Source organism: Cotesia glomerata, linkage group LG2, assembly GCF_020080835.1.
Source record: "Cotesia glomerata isolate CgM1 linkage group LG2, MPM_Cglom_v2.3, whole genome shotgun sequence".
Lineage (NCBI taxonomy): Eukaryota > Metazoa > Arthropoda > Insecta > Hymenoptera > Braconidae > Cotesia > Cotesia glomerata.
In genome coordinates this window covers 12,309,630-12,325,241 of record NC_058159.1, presented here as the reverse complement: position 1 = coordinate 12,325,241, position 15,612 = coordinate 12,309,630, and the positions used below count along the sequence as shown (strand labels likewise).

The 15,612-nt window shown below is 29.0% G+C and overlaps 2 protein-coding genes across 2 annotated transcripts in view; one reads left to right on the top strand and one right to left on the bottom strand.

The window, feature by feature from the left end:
• The window catches only part of LOC123258918 (suppressor of Mek1-like), a 106,854-nt gene that overhangs the window by 62,962 nt on the left and 28,280 nt on the right, over positions 1-15,612 (top strand). The window lies entirely within an intron of this gene.
• Positions 8,959-14,811, bottom strand: LOC123259688. Its single transcript, XM_044720322.1, has 4 exons — positions 14,786-14,811; positions 14,669-14,676; positions 10,620-10,968; positions 8,959-9,620 (listed from the first exon to the last, which is right to left on the bottom strand). The coding sequence occupies exon 4, from the start codon at positions 9,607-9,609 to the stop codon at positions 9,196-9,198; it is 414 nt and encodes a 137-aa protein (XP_044576257.1). The 5' UTR covers positions 9,610-9,620; positions 10,620-10,968; positions 14,669-14,676; positions 14,786-14,811; the 3' UTR covers positions 8,959-9,195.

Here is a 15,612-nt window from a genome sequence, read left to right as displayed (position 1 = left end):
ATGAACTCAAACAATATTATAAGTATTCTTAATATATAAATTATTATTAATAATATTTACGTGTAACCTTTGAAAAACCAGAAGGTGCACTCTATATTAAAAATAAGAAAGTGTCATATCTATTCGATAAAAAGTCTATTTTATTGTAAATATTAATAATTATTCGAAAATTACACAAAACAAATTTCTTCTCGCACGGATAGCCCAGAGTTAATTATTGATAACTAAAAAAATTTATGGTTCCTTGCTACTTAATGAATAGAAATGGTCATAGATGATTTGTAAAATAAACTTTTACTAATGACCTGGTAGAATTATGGAAAGAAAGGGATGGCTAATAACTGACTCAGATTGTCAAAACGAATCACGCTGAAGCCTGACTCCTCCTTAGTCCACCTTATCATATAATAAAATAAATCTTTCAGTTTTAAATAATATATTATTAACTGAATCAAAATTATAATTTGAAATAATAATTATGATTAATATCTTTCATTTTAGTTAAATGAAAGATTTCATTATCTTTCATTGAATTAACATCTTCACAACTCGAACAGATACTACAAGCTTCCAGCTTTACTAGTATTCAAGTTCGATGGATTTCCATCGAACTTAGTGGAAGAGAGGAAACTCTCGATATATAGGGAAGATGGAAGGTCCATCTATTAACTTGAATTAAAGATCTACTAGTCATAATGACCTGAAAGGCAGAGAATATTCTAATTTAAAATTAACTTTGAAATGAATGGTGCGTTACTATTAAAAAATGAAAAGTGTATAATACTTATCTCATTAAAGGTCAATTTTAACAAAAATAGTTAATTATTCAAAATTCATGGATTATTTCTACGCACGGATCGCCCGGAATAATTATTTAAAACAAAGAAATTAATAAATACTGGTTAATTAATAAATAGAATTGGAGAGTCATCGGAGAATAATGAAGAAAAAAATCTTTCCACGAATGACCTGGTAGTACTACGGAAAGATAGAGAGAATAAATACCAGACTGAGATTGTCATAAGGAGTCAGGATGAAACTCGACTCTCCTTAGCTCACCTTGCTATATATTTACAAAATAAGAAAATGTAATACCTATTCGATATAAGGTCAATTTTATTTAAAAAATTAACAATTTTTTCAAAATTTGCAAAAAACCTCTTGGCACGGATGACCCGGAATTAATAATTGATAACAAAAAAATTAATAGTTTCAGGTTATTCATTGAATAACAATGAGGGGTCATGAAAGATTTATAAAGAAAAACTTTTTTACTTATGACCTGGTAGTAAAATAATAGAATAGGAATAATATATATCTGGTTCAGATTGTCATAAGGACTCAGTATAAAATTCAACTCATCATCGTTTACCTTTTTCTTTTATGACCTTACAGAACTATGGAAGGAAAAGGGTAATAAATATGAGACTCACATTGTTGTAAGGAATAAGGCTGCAGCTTGACTTTTCTAGGCACACCTTACCATATATTAAACAAATTCTTTATTTTTTTAATAAATATTAAATCTACCTGATTAATATCATTACTTAAAAGAAAAATGGTCAATTATGTTACAGTTTATACTCGATACGGGTGAGACACTACTAATAAAATGATTAAAAAAGTAAGTTATATTCGTTAAAAGATCAATTATATTATATTAATTAATGATTGTTTAAAATATACTTTTAATTTCTTGGCACGGATGGCCCGGAATTGATTTTTAAACAGTAAAAAATTAATAGTTCCTGGTTATTTATTGAATAAAAAGGAAGGATCCTAGATGATTTGTAAAGAAAAATTTCTTCACAAATGACCTGGTAGTAATATGGAGGGGTAGGGATTATAAATACCTGGCTCTGATATTTATAAGCAAGCGGGCTAAGACTTGACTCTTGTTAGCCCCCTTTGCCATATATTAAAATAATTTTATTTATTTTAAATAATATAAAATCAACCAAAAATAGTGCAGCAAAGCAAAGAAAAGAGATGGCGAGGAAAGCACAAAAAGCAACGAACGCGGTATGGGGTATAATAAAGAGAAGCAAAAGGAACAGTATAAGGGACAGGATGTATCTGATGAACACGGTGGCGAAATCTGTAGCTATGTATGGAGTAGAAGTGTGGGGGTGGGAAAAATCGGAAGAGATTAGGAGAGTGCATAGAAGGCTGTGCAAGATGGCTTTAGAGTGAGTAGGGACACACCAGTGTACATATGGAGGGAAGAAATGGGAGTAGAGGATATAGAAATAACACTAAAAGTGAGAGCAGTACGATATATAAAGGACGTGATAAAATGGACAGAGAAAGATGGCCGTGGATTATTATGAAAGAAGAAATGAGAGGTATACTAAACAGAAGAGCAACAAAATGGGGTAAAGAAGTGGAAAAAATACTAGAAAAAATGGGCTGTGAGGAAGTAGTTAGGATGATATATAAAGAGCAGGAAATAGAAGAAATAGAAACAAAGCTGGACGAAGGGATAATGAGAATAAAAGAAGAAGCAAAAAAAGAAGACGAGGAGGCGATAGAGAAATCATCATACTGCAAATTATATAAGAAAATAAAAATAGATAAGGATAAAAATTACTACTGGAGAAAAGATGAAATAAGTGGAGAAGATAAGGAAACATGGGCGAGAGTACGATGTGGGAACATAGGAAGAGGGGGAAAAAAAGGATATAAGGATTGGAGATGCAGAGTATGTGAGGGGGAAGAAGAAACCCTGATACATATAATGAAATGTGAAGAAATATATGAAAAAGTTGGAGAAGAAGGAAAGAGTTTTTTAAATGAATGGAAAGATTTAGAAAATGAAGAGGTTGAAGAAAGATTAATAGAAGTACTAAAGGGAAGAATAGACGGGAGAGCATGCACGGTCTTCAGAAAAATTGAAGAGATCCTGAGGGAAAAAACGGGATTGCGGAGTTTGGGGCAGGAGGGTCACCAGAACAACGACGTGCAAACAAAAGGAAAAAAGAAAAGAAAAGAAAAATAGAAAGATCAAATGAAAAGAGAAATAATTTATACAATTAACATACAGAGGCAAAATATGTAAAAACTTTGTAAGAGACGAAAGTCGTGCAAATAAAGCTATTTATTATTATTATAAAATCAACCAAAATTATTATTAATATTTTTTTTTAAAATACAAAAATTTCTTGGCACGGATGGCCCGGTATTAATTATAAAAAACTATAAAATTTATGGTTCCTCGTTACTTAATGAATAAAATTGGTTATAGATGATTTGTAAAGAAAAACTTTTTTACAAATGACCTGGTAGCATTATGGAAAGAAAGGGATGACCAATAACTTACTTAGATTGTTATAAGGAATGACGCTGAAGTCTAACTCTCCTTTGCCCACCTGATCATATAATAAAATTATTCTTTTAATTTTAAATAATATACAATTAACTGAAATACACTTATAATTTGAAATAATAATTATCATTAATATTTAAGTTTAACTTTTAAATGAATGGTTGCATTACTATTAAAAATCCAAAAGTGTAATACTTATCTCATTAAAGGTCAATTTTAATGAAAAAATGATAAATTATTCCAAATTTACGGATTATTTCTACGCACGGATTGCCCGGAATAATCATTAGAAACTAAGAAATTAATAATTCCACGTTAATTAATAAATAGAAATGGAGAGTCATTAAAGATTTATGAAGAAAAATATTTTCACGAATGACCTGGTAGTACTACGGAAAGATAGGAAGAATATATACCTGGCTCAAATTGCCATAAAGAGTCAGGATGAAACTCGACTTTCCTTAGCCCACCTCGCTATATTTTTAAATAATTTTATTTATTCTTATCAACAGAAAATTAACTTAATTAATATAATAATTTATATTAAAATTTAACCCTAAAACAGGTGGTGCACTAGTACTTAAAATAAGAAAATGTAATACCTATCCGATGAAAGGTCAATTTTATGGTGAATATTAATAAGTTTTCGAAATGAACAAAAAATTTCTTGGCACGGATAGCCCAGAATCAATTATTGATAACTAAAAATTTAATAGTTCCACGATTATTAGGAAATAGAAATTAAGGGTCATTGAAGATTTTTGAAGAAAAACTTTTTCAGTCATGACCTGGTAGTACTATGAAAAGAAAGGGACAATAAATACTAGACTCAGATTGCCATAAGGGGCCATTCATTAATTACATAAGGGTATTGAGGGGGTGGGGGTTAAGAAAATCTCTACATGTTCTTATGTGGGGGGTTGGGGAAAGGGATCCAATTCAATCTTACGTAATATTTCGTGAATCAAAATTTTATGTTCAAAATCTTATTCTTTTTTGGAGTCCAAATAATTTCATCAATTTGAAAATGTATACACTCAAATTTTTATTTTATTCAAATGATTTTGATTGCTTATTCAAAAAAAATTACTTATTTGAATTTTATATTTTCTTATTGTTCTCCATATTTGGTCCTATAGAAAAAATTCTAGTACATTTTTCCGTGTACTATTGTAATTTTATTATTTAGAATAATGCGTAAGAAAGATAAGGGGGGGTTCGAGAAATCTTACGTATACTTACATGGGCGTGTAGGGGGTGGGGTGTGAAAAGTCACCATAAATTGCTTACGTAATTAAGAAATGGCCCTTAAGAAGTCAGGATGAATCCCCAGCCCACCTTGCCATATCTATACTACTATATAAATCTATTGACTCTGTCTGTACATTCAATTTTTTCATCTAATTTTGTGATAAATAATCGTTTTATGATGCGGTGATTCACATCCGACTTTTTTTTTTTTTTTGTCTGTCTGTCTGTCTGTCTGTCTGTATGTCTTCTTATAACTCAAGAACGGCTTGACCAATCTTAATAAAAATTGGTATACAGTCAGAACACGTTATTCTGCGAATTGCACATTGAAAGTTACAATAAATATTAGCTCGAATGATCACATGGATGAAAAGGTAAATGCCAATTCGATGAAATTTGAAATCTCTATAAGTCAATACAATACTCCAATTAAATTTCAAATTTAAATGTATAAATACAATTTTATAAACGCCTAGCAGAGCGGGCAGGTAACAGCTAGTATTAAAATAATTTTATTTATTCTAATTAATAGAAAATTAACCTAAACAATATAATAATTTTTAATAAAAGATATTATTAATATTAGAATTTAACTTTCAAACAGGTGGTGTATTACTACTTAGTATAAGGAAATGTAATATCTATCCGATAAATGGTCTATTTCATTGTAAATATTAATATTTTTTCAAAATTTACAAAAAATTTCTTGGCACGGATCCCACGGATGGCCCGGTATTAATTATTAAAAACTAAAAAATATATGGTTCCTGGTTACTAAATCAATAGAAATGGTCATAGATGATTTGTAAAGAAAAACTTTTTTACAAACGACCTGATAGAACTATGGAAAGAAAGAGATGACTAACAACCGACTCAGATTGTCATAAGGAATCACGCTGAAGCCTGACTCTAAGTTTATTACTTTGTATTAAAATTCTAAGTGAAAATTTATAAAACTATGTACAAACCTTTGCCATTCGGCTAATTGCCTTGGCATATTAAATAAATACATACATACATACATACTCTCCTTAGTCCACCTTATCATATAATAAAATAAATCTTTCAATTTTAAATAATATATAATTAACTGAATCAAAATTATAATTTGAAATAACATTTATGATTAATATTAAAGATTAAGCTTGAAATGAATGGTGCGTTACTATTAAAAATGAAAAAGTGTATAATACTTATTCTCATTAAAGGTCAATTTTAATGAAAAAATGGTTAATTATTCAAAATTCATGGATTATTTCTACGCACGGATCGCCCGGAATAATTATTTAACACAAGAAATTAATAAATACTGTTTAATTGATAAATACAATTGGAGAGTCATCGGAGAATAATGAAGAAAAATCTTTTCACAAATGACCTGGTAGTACTACGGAAAGATAGAGAGAATAAATACCAGACTGAGACTGTCATAAGGAGTCAGGATGAAACTCGACTCTCCTTAGCTCACCTTGCTATATATTTACAAAATAAGGAAATATAATACCTATTTGATAAGGTCAATTTAATTTTAAAAATTTACAATTTTTTCAAAATTTGCTAAAAATTTCTTGGCACGGATGACCCGGAATTAATAATTGATAACAAAACAATTATTAGTTTCAGGTTATTCATTGAATAACAATCAGCGGTCATAAAAGATTTATAAAGAAAAACTTTTTTACTCATGACCTGGTAGTAAAATAATAGAATAGGAATAACATATATCTGGTTCAGATTGTCATAAGGAGTCTGGATAAAATTCAAATCATCATCGCTTACTTTTTTCTTTCATGACCTTAGAGAACTATGGAAAGAAAGGGGTAATGAATATGAGACTCAGGTTGTTATAAAGAATAAGGCTGAAGCTTTACTCTCCTAGCGCACCTTACCATATATTAAACAAATTCTTTATTTTTTTAATAAATATTAAATCTACCTGATTAATATCATTACTTAAAGAAAAATGGTCAATTATGTTACAGTTTAAACTCGACAGAGTGATGACGATAAGTATGATTTAATTCATTTCATAAACAAAAGATGAAAGAACTTTGATTAACCCGAAAGTAAACTGTATTATTATTTGTAAGAGGCACAGTAGTGAATGTTTACTTGTTTATTACAGCTGTAACAACTATATTTGTGTATGACTCAGTTGGAAAATGGCATCAAAACAGTGTAAAAATGATGTTGTTTCATTTTGTTTTATTTGCGGTGAATTTATTAAAGTTAGAAGTAAAAAATTCGCTTTATTAACAAATTTGAAACTTTGCGAAGCCTATCCCGGGGAAAACGGTTTAGATCTGACCAGATATAATTATATCTGGTCAGATCTATTTATATCTGGTCAGATATGGGATTGGAGACATGAACAGATATAATCATATCTGATCAGATCTAAACAGATATAACTATATCTGAGTTGATAAATACAGGTTAATTAATAAATAGAAATGGAGAGTCATTAAAGATTTATGAAGAAAAATCTTTTCACAAATGACCTGGTAGTACTACGGAAAGATAGAGAGAATAAATACCAGACTGAGACTGACATAAGGAGTCAGGATGAAACTCGACTCTCCTTAGCTCACCTTGCTATATATTTACAAAATAAGGAAATATAATACCTATTCGATAAGGTCAATTTTATTTTAAAAATTTACAATTTTTTCAAAATTAAAAAAAAATTTCTTGGCACGGATGACCCGGAATTAATAATTGATAAAAAAAATTAATAGTTTCAGGTTATTCATTGAATAACAATGAGGGGTCATAGAAGATTTATAAAGAAAAACTTTTTCACTCCTGACCTTGTCGTAAAATAATAGAATAGAAATAATATATATCTGGTTCAGATTGTCATAAGAAGTCAGGATAAAATTCAACATTATCGCTTACCTTTTTCTTTCATGACCTTAGAGAACTATGGAAAGAAAGGGGTAATAAATATGAGATTCAGATTGTTATAAGGAGTAAGGCTGAAGCTTGACTCTCCTAGGCACACCTTACCATATATTAAACAAATTCTTTTTTTTTTTGAACAAATATCAAATCTACCTGATTAATATTATTACTTAAAGAAAAGTGGTCAATTATGTTACAGTTTAAACTCGATACGGGTGAGACACTACTACTTAAATGATTAAGAATGTAAGTTATATTCGCTGAACGATCAATTATTATATTATAAAAATTAATGATTGTTTAAAATAAACCTTAAATTTCTTGACACGGATGGCCCGGAATTGATTTTAAAAAAGTAAAAAATTAATAGTTCCTGATTATTTTTTGAATAAAAACGAAGTATCATAGATGATTTGTAAAGAAAAATTTCTTCACAAATGTCCTGGTAGTAATATGGAGGGGTAGGGATGATTAATACCTGGCTCAGATATTTATAAGGAGTCGGGCTAAGACTCGACTCTCCTTAGTCCCCTTCATCATGTGTTAAGTAATTTCATTTCTTTTAAATAATATATAATTATCCTAAACAATATTATAATTCAAAATAAAAATTATTATTAATATTAAAGTTAAACCTTGCAATAAATAGTGCACTACTACTAAAAACTAATATAAGGTTATACTTATCCGATAAACAATAAATATCAACGTAAAAACTAAAAATTTCTCAAAATGCACGGAAAATTTCTACACACGGATGGCCTGGAATAATTATTAAAAACAAAAAACTTTATTGTTCCAGGTTAAATTTAAACATTACTCATAATTTTTATTGAAAATTATACAAATGATTATGTCAATTTCATAATATTTAAAATAAATTAAATTATTTTTTGTATACAGCAAGGTGGGCTAGGAAGAGTTGAGTTTTAGTTCGACTACTTATGACAATTTGAGTCTCGTAATTATAATCCTTTTTCTTCCATATTACTAGCAGGTCAATGGTGAAAAAGTTTTTCCGCCTGGAGGGCAAAAAAATAATGTAAGATTTCAACTCAAATCTATGCGAACTCACTTCCATAGTTATTTCCATAAAATCATTTTATTTATTAAGTATACCCGGGTAAAAAATATGTACAATTATATATAATTATATATGAATCATATATAATTATATATGATTCGTGTATAATTTTTCAGAGTTACAAATAATTGCATATAATTCCGGATGTACTTTACCTTAACGTTGTATATTTATAAATAATTATGCATAATCATATATAGTTATATATCGTTACATATAATAGTTTAGATGATTTTTGTATCATTATCCAGCAAATTCTCAACATGGATGGCATAGAATTTTTCACCGATAAATAAAGTGATATGGATATCTGCCTTACTACTTATGTAAGAAATATTTTGTCAAATTAATCACTATCATTTCCTTGGCACGCATGGCATGAAATAGCTTAAAAAAAATAACAAATTGTCAGTACTAGGACTTTTATTGATAAATTGAACATTTAGAATATAAGTTAGAGCTGAAACCTCGGTACGGATGGCACAGAATTATTTATATAAAATGATATCTTGTTAGTATCTGTATTATTATTTATTAAAAAAAAAATTCTGGTAATTGTTTACATGGAAATGTGATACAAAGGTTTAGCGGTATTTATTAACATAAAAAAAAATAATTATTTTTAAAGTGTTTATGGTGCATTAAAGACACGGAGTATAAATTTTATATCTAACGAGGCAACAAATTTACGTCTGATGTCCCTTACTTGTTGTAAGGCAATCTTTGGATTGTCTGGCACAGTCATCACAGTGAAATTTTGAAATTTCATCAGGTCATCATTTTCCTCTGGTAAGTCTTCCATTTTTGTAATCATTGTTTCAATAAGATTCTCTTCTTTTTGCTCTAATTCTTTCATAGACTTCAGGTTCTTTATAGATTCTATCAAATTAACGGGTTTTTCGTCATCACTCATGATTTCTTTGATTTCATTCCAAAATTCTTCTATTTCTTTATTATTCTCAGTAGTTCTTGTTTTTTTTGTTGGTTCTTCATAATTTCCATTTCTCATAGCTTGCAAATCTATACGCTCCTCTTGTAATAACATGATTAAAGTTGCTAGGAATTATGAAAAATTGATTATTAAATTAATAGACTTGCATCAAGCAATTCCAACACATTTTTTCCAATAGTATCTAGCGAAAATGTCAATTGCAAAATTAGTCAAGTAAATATGTTATTTAGAACACGCTCATTGTTTGAAATTTTAATTTAACAGTAGTAGGTTCATTAAGTTTTGTAATTTCTGCTGAATAAATATTCAATAATAAATATTTCGAATTAACTAATCAGATTTGTAAATATAAAATGAAATAAGATAAGAAGCAAGCTCCAAAATCAGCGGAAGCTTCAATTAATTTAACATTTTTCAGTTTCCAAGAATATTTTCTCACGAATTATATTGCTGGAAAAGTAGTGGTACGAAATGATATATCGTGAAACGATTAGCGTTGTTCGAAAAATTAAAAAATACTTGACAAATACTAAAGTACACACTTTATAGGGCTCATTCAATATTTAAGGAAACTATTTGTTGAAAGTAAAGTACAAACTCTACGATTTCGCGTAATAAAATCTGCAAAAACTACTTTGCTTGTACAATTGCCAGATGCTTTGGTCTAAATTATAATAAATACTCAGCCTGAATATAATTTTTCCTTTGTGTGTAGAGTGGAATATAAATGTTAAATGTTAAATGTCAAATATAAATATATTATATTACATACCTAGGCCACTAAAATAAGAAAAGTCTCAGATCACATGTTATTGTTGGCCGAGGCGAAGCCGAGCTTTACTTTTTACTGGTCAAGGTGTGTATACTATTTTTCTGTTCGACGTAACCAGAATGTGGCAACTTGGTTTAGCGTAGTAGCCAGAAAGTTGCCACTTTCTGGCTCTGTCGAAGAGAAAAATAGTCTACTGACCTTGGCCAGTAAATGAGAAAGCCTCAGATCACATGTTTGTCAACCTCGGCTTCACCTCGACCTACAATAACATGTGATCTGAGACATTTCTTACTTTACTGGCCTAGGTACGTAATATACTATTGATTTTTACCTAAGAATTTGTTCGAGTCTGGATGTTTTCCCGTCAATGCATTTAGTTGACTGTGATATGACTCTACAATGTTTGTAGTGCGGTCTTCCAGTCGGTCGAAAACTGAAAATTGTTTAGGGCCTTCTTTTTTTAACCATTGATCCTCGTAATAATCCAAAAAATCATTAAACAAATCTTCAAAATATTTTTTTGTCTCTTCTTTAACAGCTTCATAAGTGACATTGATACAATGTGCAGGAAGCAAAGCCAAATACTTTAAGAGATTTATAACGTAGAATAATTCTGGATTTGAATAAGTACTACTACTCGAAGTGACGACTTTCTTTTCCTTAGCATTCTTAATCAGGGCCTGCAAAAGTAATTAAAATTCAACATTACGATATGTACACGGATAATTGACCAAACTTAATCATACCGACACACTAAGAAAATCAGTGAACTGTACTAATGACCAAAAGTATGAACCTATTTGTATTTTAACTTGGTACATTCAAATCTAATTTGTATACGATCTCCCGAGTAAAGCCTCGTGACTTTGATGGATTGGATGTATTAATGTAGGTAAGCTCTAAAATCAGCGGATAAGAGGAGTGATGACGAACAAGACGCATGTGAGAAACGATAAAAGAATGAATAAGCTCTAACAGGGTCTTACATACGCACTTCTCCGCACAGTGTTTATATTTTTGTAGAAATATCTCGTTACTTCTAACAACTTTACCGATTGAAACGCAGTTTTTAACATCTTAAAAGGTCCCAATAAGCTTAGACTTCCAGAAAGTTTGGAAAAATTTAGCCGGATTAATTGGAGAACCGCATTAATACTATTTTATAAAAAATTTTTCTTTTTTTCATTCACTTGTAAGGCAAAACATTTTAAAAATTTTTTTTTGTGCCGGTATCATTACTAGTTATGTGCATGCACTGATAGAAAAACAATCTTGATTTAAGAAACTTTTTTTCTTCAAAACTTGAACTCTTGAAACGAGATATAGATATATTTCTTTCAAGAATTTTTGTCTCTTGGTTCAAGATAGGCGATAACATTGATTCAAGATGTTACCGACTTGTGTTAAGAATGGCTTTTTTTTTTTTTTGAGTCATTAATTTTCTTATTTCCAAGAAATAATTTTTTTCAGTATAACAATTAAAGACTATTTAGTTTTTGAAATATACTTTGATGGATTATTTTAAGTTTTTTAAACGATAATGTTATTATTAAAAATAAATGAAATCATTTCAATAAACGGCAAAGTGGACTAAGCCTTGATTAAAAAAAAGTATTGAAAAGTATTGAAAAAGTATGTGATTCAATACTTTTTCAATACTTTTCACACACTGTATATCTATATATACATACAATATAGATATACAGTTGCATAGGTTCAATACTTTTTTTTAATCAGGGAGGAGAGTCAATTTTTATCGTGATTTCTTATGACTATCAGAACATATGGTATTTTTTATTTCTACCCTTTCATATTACTACCAGAGGTTATTTGTGATAAAGTTTTACTTTATAAGTCATCTGTGACCCTTCATTTTTAACTTTCCGCTAAGGAAATTAAAAATTTTCAAAAATCGGGAAGTTATTGTTTTTACCCCGTTTTTCGAAAATCGAGTTTTCATCAGATTTCGTCGTTTTGAGATCCTAGGAAGCTTCCCTGACTATTCCCGCGATGGTGTCCGTGTCGCTGTATGTATGTATATGTGTGTGTGTGTGTGTGTGTGTGTGTGTGTGTGTGTGTGTGTGTGTGTGTGTGTGTGTGTGTGTGTGTGTGTGTGTGTGTGTGTGTGTGTTATGAACGGGTCGTTTTTAGGTTACTTTTCAATTGAAATTAAGCAAAAATTATGGTTAAAAAAGTAAATGTAGAGTAATTCTTTCAGCATCCAGTAGTACCAATGAAAGTCATTCTGACTTGTCCAAGTATTCCCTTTGACAACAATCAATACAATAAATATCTTATGAAAAATGATAATTATGTTGAAATAAAACAAAAAATATAAAAATTTTTAAAAGCTAAAAAATTAAGAATTCGAATTTCAGATTCTCCCGCCAAAAAGTAAAATTAAAAAACTAGAAAAATTCTTGCAGGCAAAGCTCTGAATTTTACAAAAGTTGTTTGTAGGTTACTTATCAATTGAACTTATCAAAGAATTATTGTTAAGAAAGTAAATGCCGAGTTATTCTGCCAGCAACCAGGAGTGACAATGAAAGTCATTCTGATTTGCCCAGGTATACTCTTTAATATTTATCAAAACATTACATATTTCATAAGAAAATGTTATTTCGTCAAAATAACAAAAAAAAAATAAAACAATTTTAAAAAGATAAAAAATAAAAAATTTGAATTTTAGACCTTCCCGCCAAAAATTATAACTAAAAAAAATACAAAAATTATTGCAGGCAAAGATCTGGATTACAAAAGGGTCATTTGCAGGTTACTTATTGAAAAAAATTATAAATTATAAATCAAAAATTAATTGCTAATAAAAATTAAGTGTAGCGTTATTCTCTTAGCATCCAGTAGTGACAATGAAAATCATTGTAAGTTCTTCAAGCATATAAGAGTATACTCTTTGGTATTTATTAAAACAACATTACATATTTTATGCGATATAATTATTTTGTCGAAATAAAAGAAAAACTTTAACACTTTTTGGAATAGAAATAAATTACAAATTTGAATTTTAGTACTTCCTGCTTATAATTATAATTAAATAAATAGAAAAATCTAAAATTTGCAAAAGGGTTTTCTATGGTTTTCTATGGTTTTCAATTATTTTGACACTTATACACTTGAGATTTATTAAAATAATGTGAGCCTATTTTTAATTTCCCGATTTTCATCAGTTTTCCATCGTTAATAATACCAACTCTAATTTTTCTTTCACGGTTGGTCTGATACAAATTAGTTTTTATTCCCAATAAATAATTCTCCCTTAGTCGAGGTATACGGTAAGCGATGTTAAATTTATAAAAAAAAAATTTTTATCCATTATTTGGCCTTATATCTATAATAATACGGTATTTGATAGAAAATTCCGGGCCATCCGGGCCGAGACATTTTCTAAAAATTTTTAATAATTATCAATTTCAATGGGATAACTGGTCTGGTACTGATTGTATAACATATTTTTTTTTCAATAATTACGAATAATTAAAATTCATAAGTAATGGTTTTGTCTTGATAAAACGATAAAACAATAGTTCTTATTTGTATAAAAGAAGCAGTAAAAGTGACAGAAGAAGAGGAGCATGCATGCATCTCTGACTATACTGGTGGTTTGAGAACTGTATATAAAAGACCGGGATTGATGCTATCTACACTTTGTTCATATTTCTCGATACTCCATATTATAAAATGAATAATACTTGTCTGGGTATGCAAGAAATTTATTTAAACAAGAAGATGGGGTCATTCGCGTTAAGAAGGGTATAGTTAAAAATTTTAGAACCTTTCTAACTTTGTAATATAATTAACTTAAGGCTAATTAAATGGTTTTATCATTAATACCGTGTCATCCGTGCCAAGGTGTTGTTCGTAAAATATAAGCCCTTATTTCTACATTATATCTAGCAGAGCACAGATAAAAATAATTATTTGCAAACAATATCGGGCCATTGTAGTTACGATGAGCCTAGACTATTATTTACAGATCTTTAATATTTATATTATAATTGACCGAGCCCTGATTATATTTAATTTTTTTAGTGTTAATAATTTTAGTTTCTCCGTGCTAAGGGGAACGGAGTTTTATTAAATAGCCGATCGAATAATGATATTTTTTAATAATTAATTTATTATTGTAAATGTTATATATATTAAAAAAAAATCAACTCCAAAATAAATATGTTTGATATGAATAGGAAACACGTGTTTAAACAGATTAAAAATTTTGGAGTACTTTCATTTTTTTTTAAATAAAAATTATGTATATGAGAGCCCACCAAAAAAAAATATATAAATGTTATTTATCATAAAACCAATAAAAATGTTATTAACAATATAAAATTTTTTTAAATAAATTAAATAATTATTACTCACAAATGTAACTGTAATATAACATCCTGAATTATTTTATTTTAATCCGGTAGTGCTTGTAAAAATTTATAAACACTTAAATTTATTAATATTTTATAGTTATTGATATTTATGAAATACCTAATAAAAATATCACGAGCAATAAATGAAAATTATTATTATAATAAATAATTTTATTTAAAAAATTATAATAAAATATTAATTGCACAAATATTTTGAATTTATACCACTCGGAATAATTATTACAATTTACAAAATAATAAATTAATATTGTTGTCATATTTTTGTATGACTTGTGTAATAGAGTACACATTATTTACTGGAGAAAAATGTATGCTTTCACAGGGAGCTCTCTAATGCTACGAGAATCCGGTTAAAGTTGTAAATGCACATGTATCGGCCATCTATTGGATTTTTGTTACATTTATTTAGGAAATCTGTTTTATTCACAATTTCTATGATGAGCCTTGTCGCAACCAGGTGGCACGACACGACAATGTTTAGTACAACCACTTGACCAACCTTAACATACGAAATCTCATATCCAGTTCTGCAAAATGTCCCGGACCCCCTATTAGTTACCTATAAATTACTCTGCAAATAGACGTCAAAACTTACTGTACCAGTATTTCCATCAAATTGTAGTAAAGTTGAAAGGAAATTTAACTACAAGTTTGATTGTTAACTTGTATTCAAGTTGCGGCCGTAGATTTCCGTCAATTTGCTTACAACTGTTGTTGAGTGAAGAATTACCGCCAACTTGATGTATAAATTAACCGTAACTGCTGGAAGTCAACACTTACTGAGAAAGCGCTGGCTATCAGGGTACGGTTTGAGATTGATCGCTTTACAAAAAACAAAAAAATTCACGTGTAGAGATTTGAATTCCGCGCCATTTCAACTTGGGTAATTTATGATAACTTTTGTAATGCACCTAGTGCATCCAG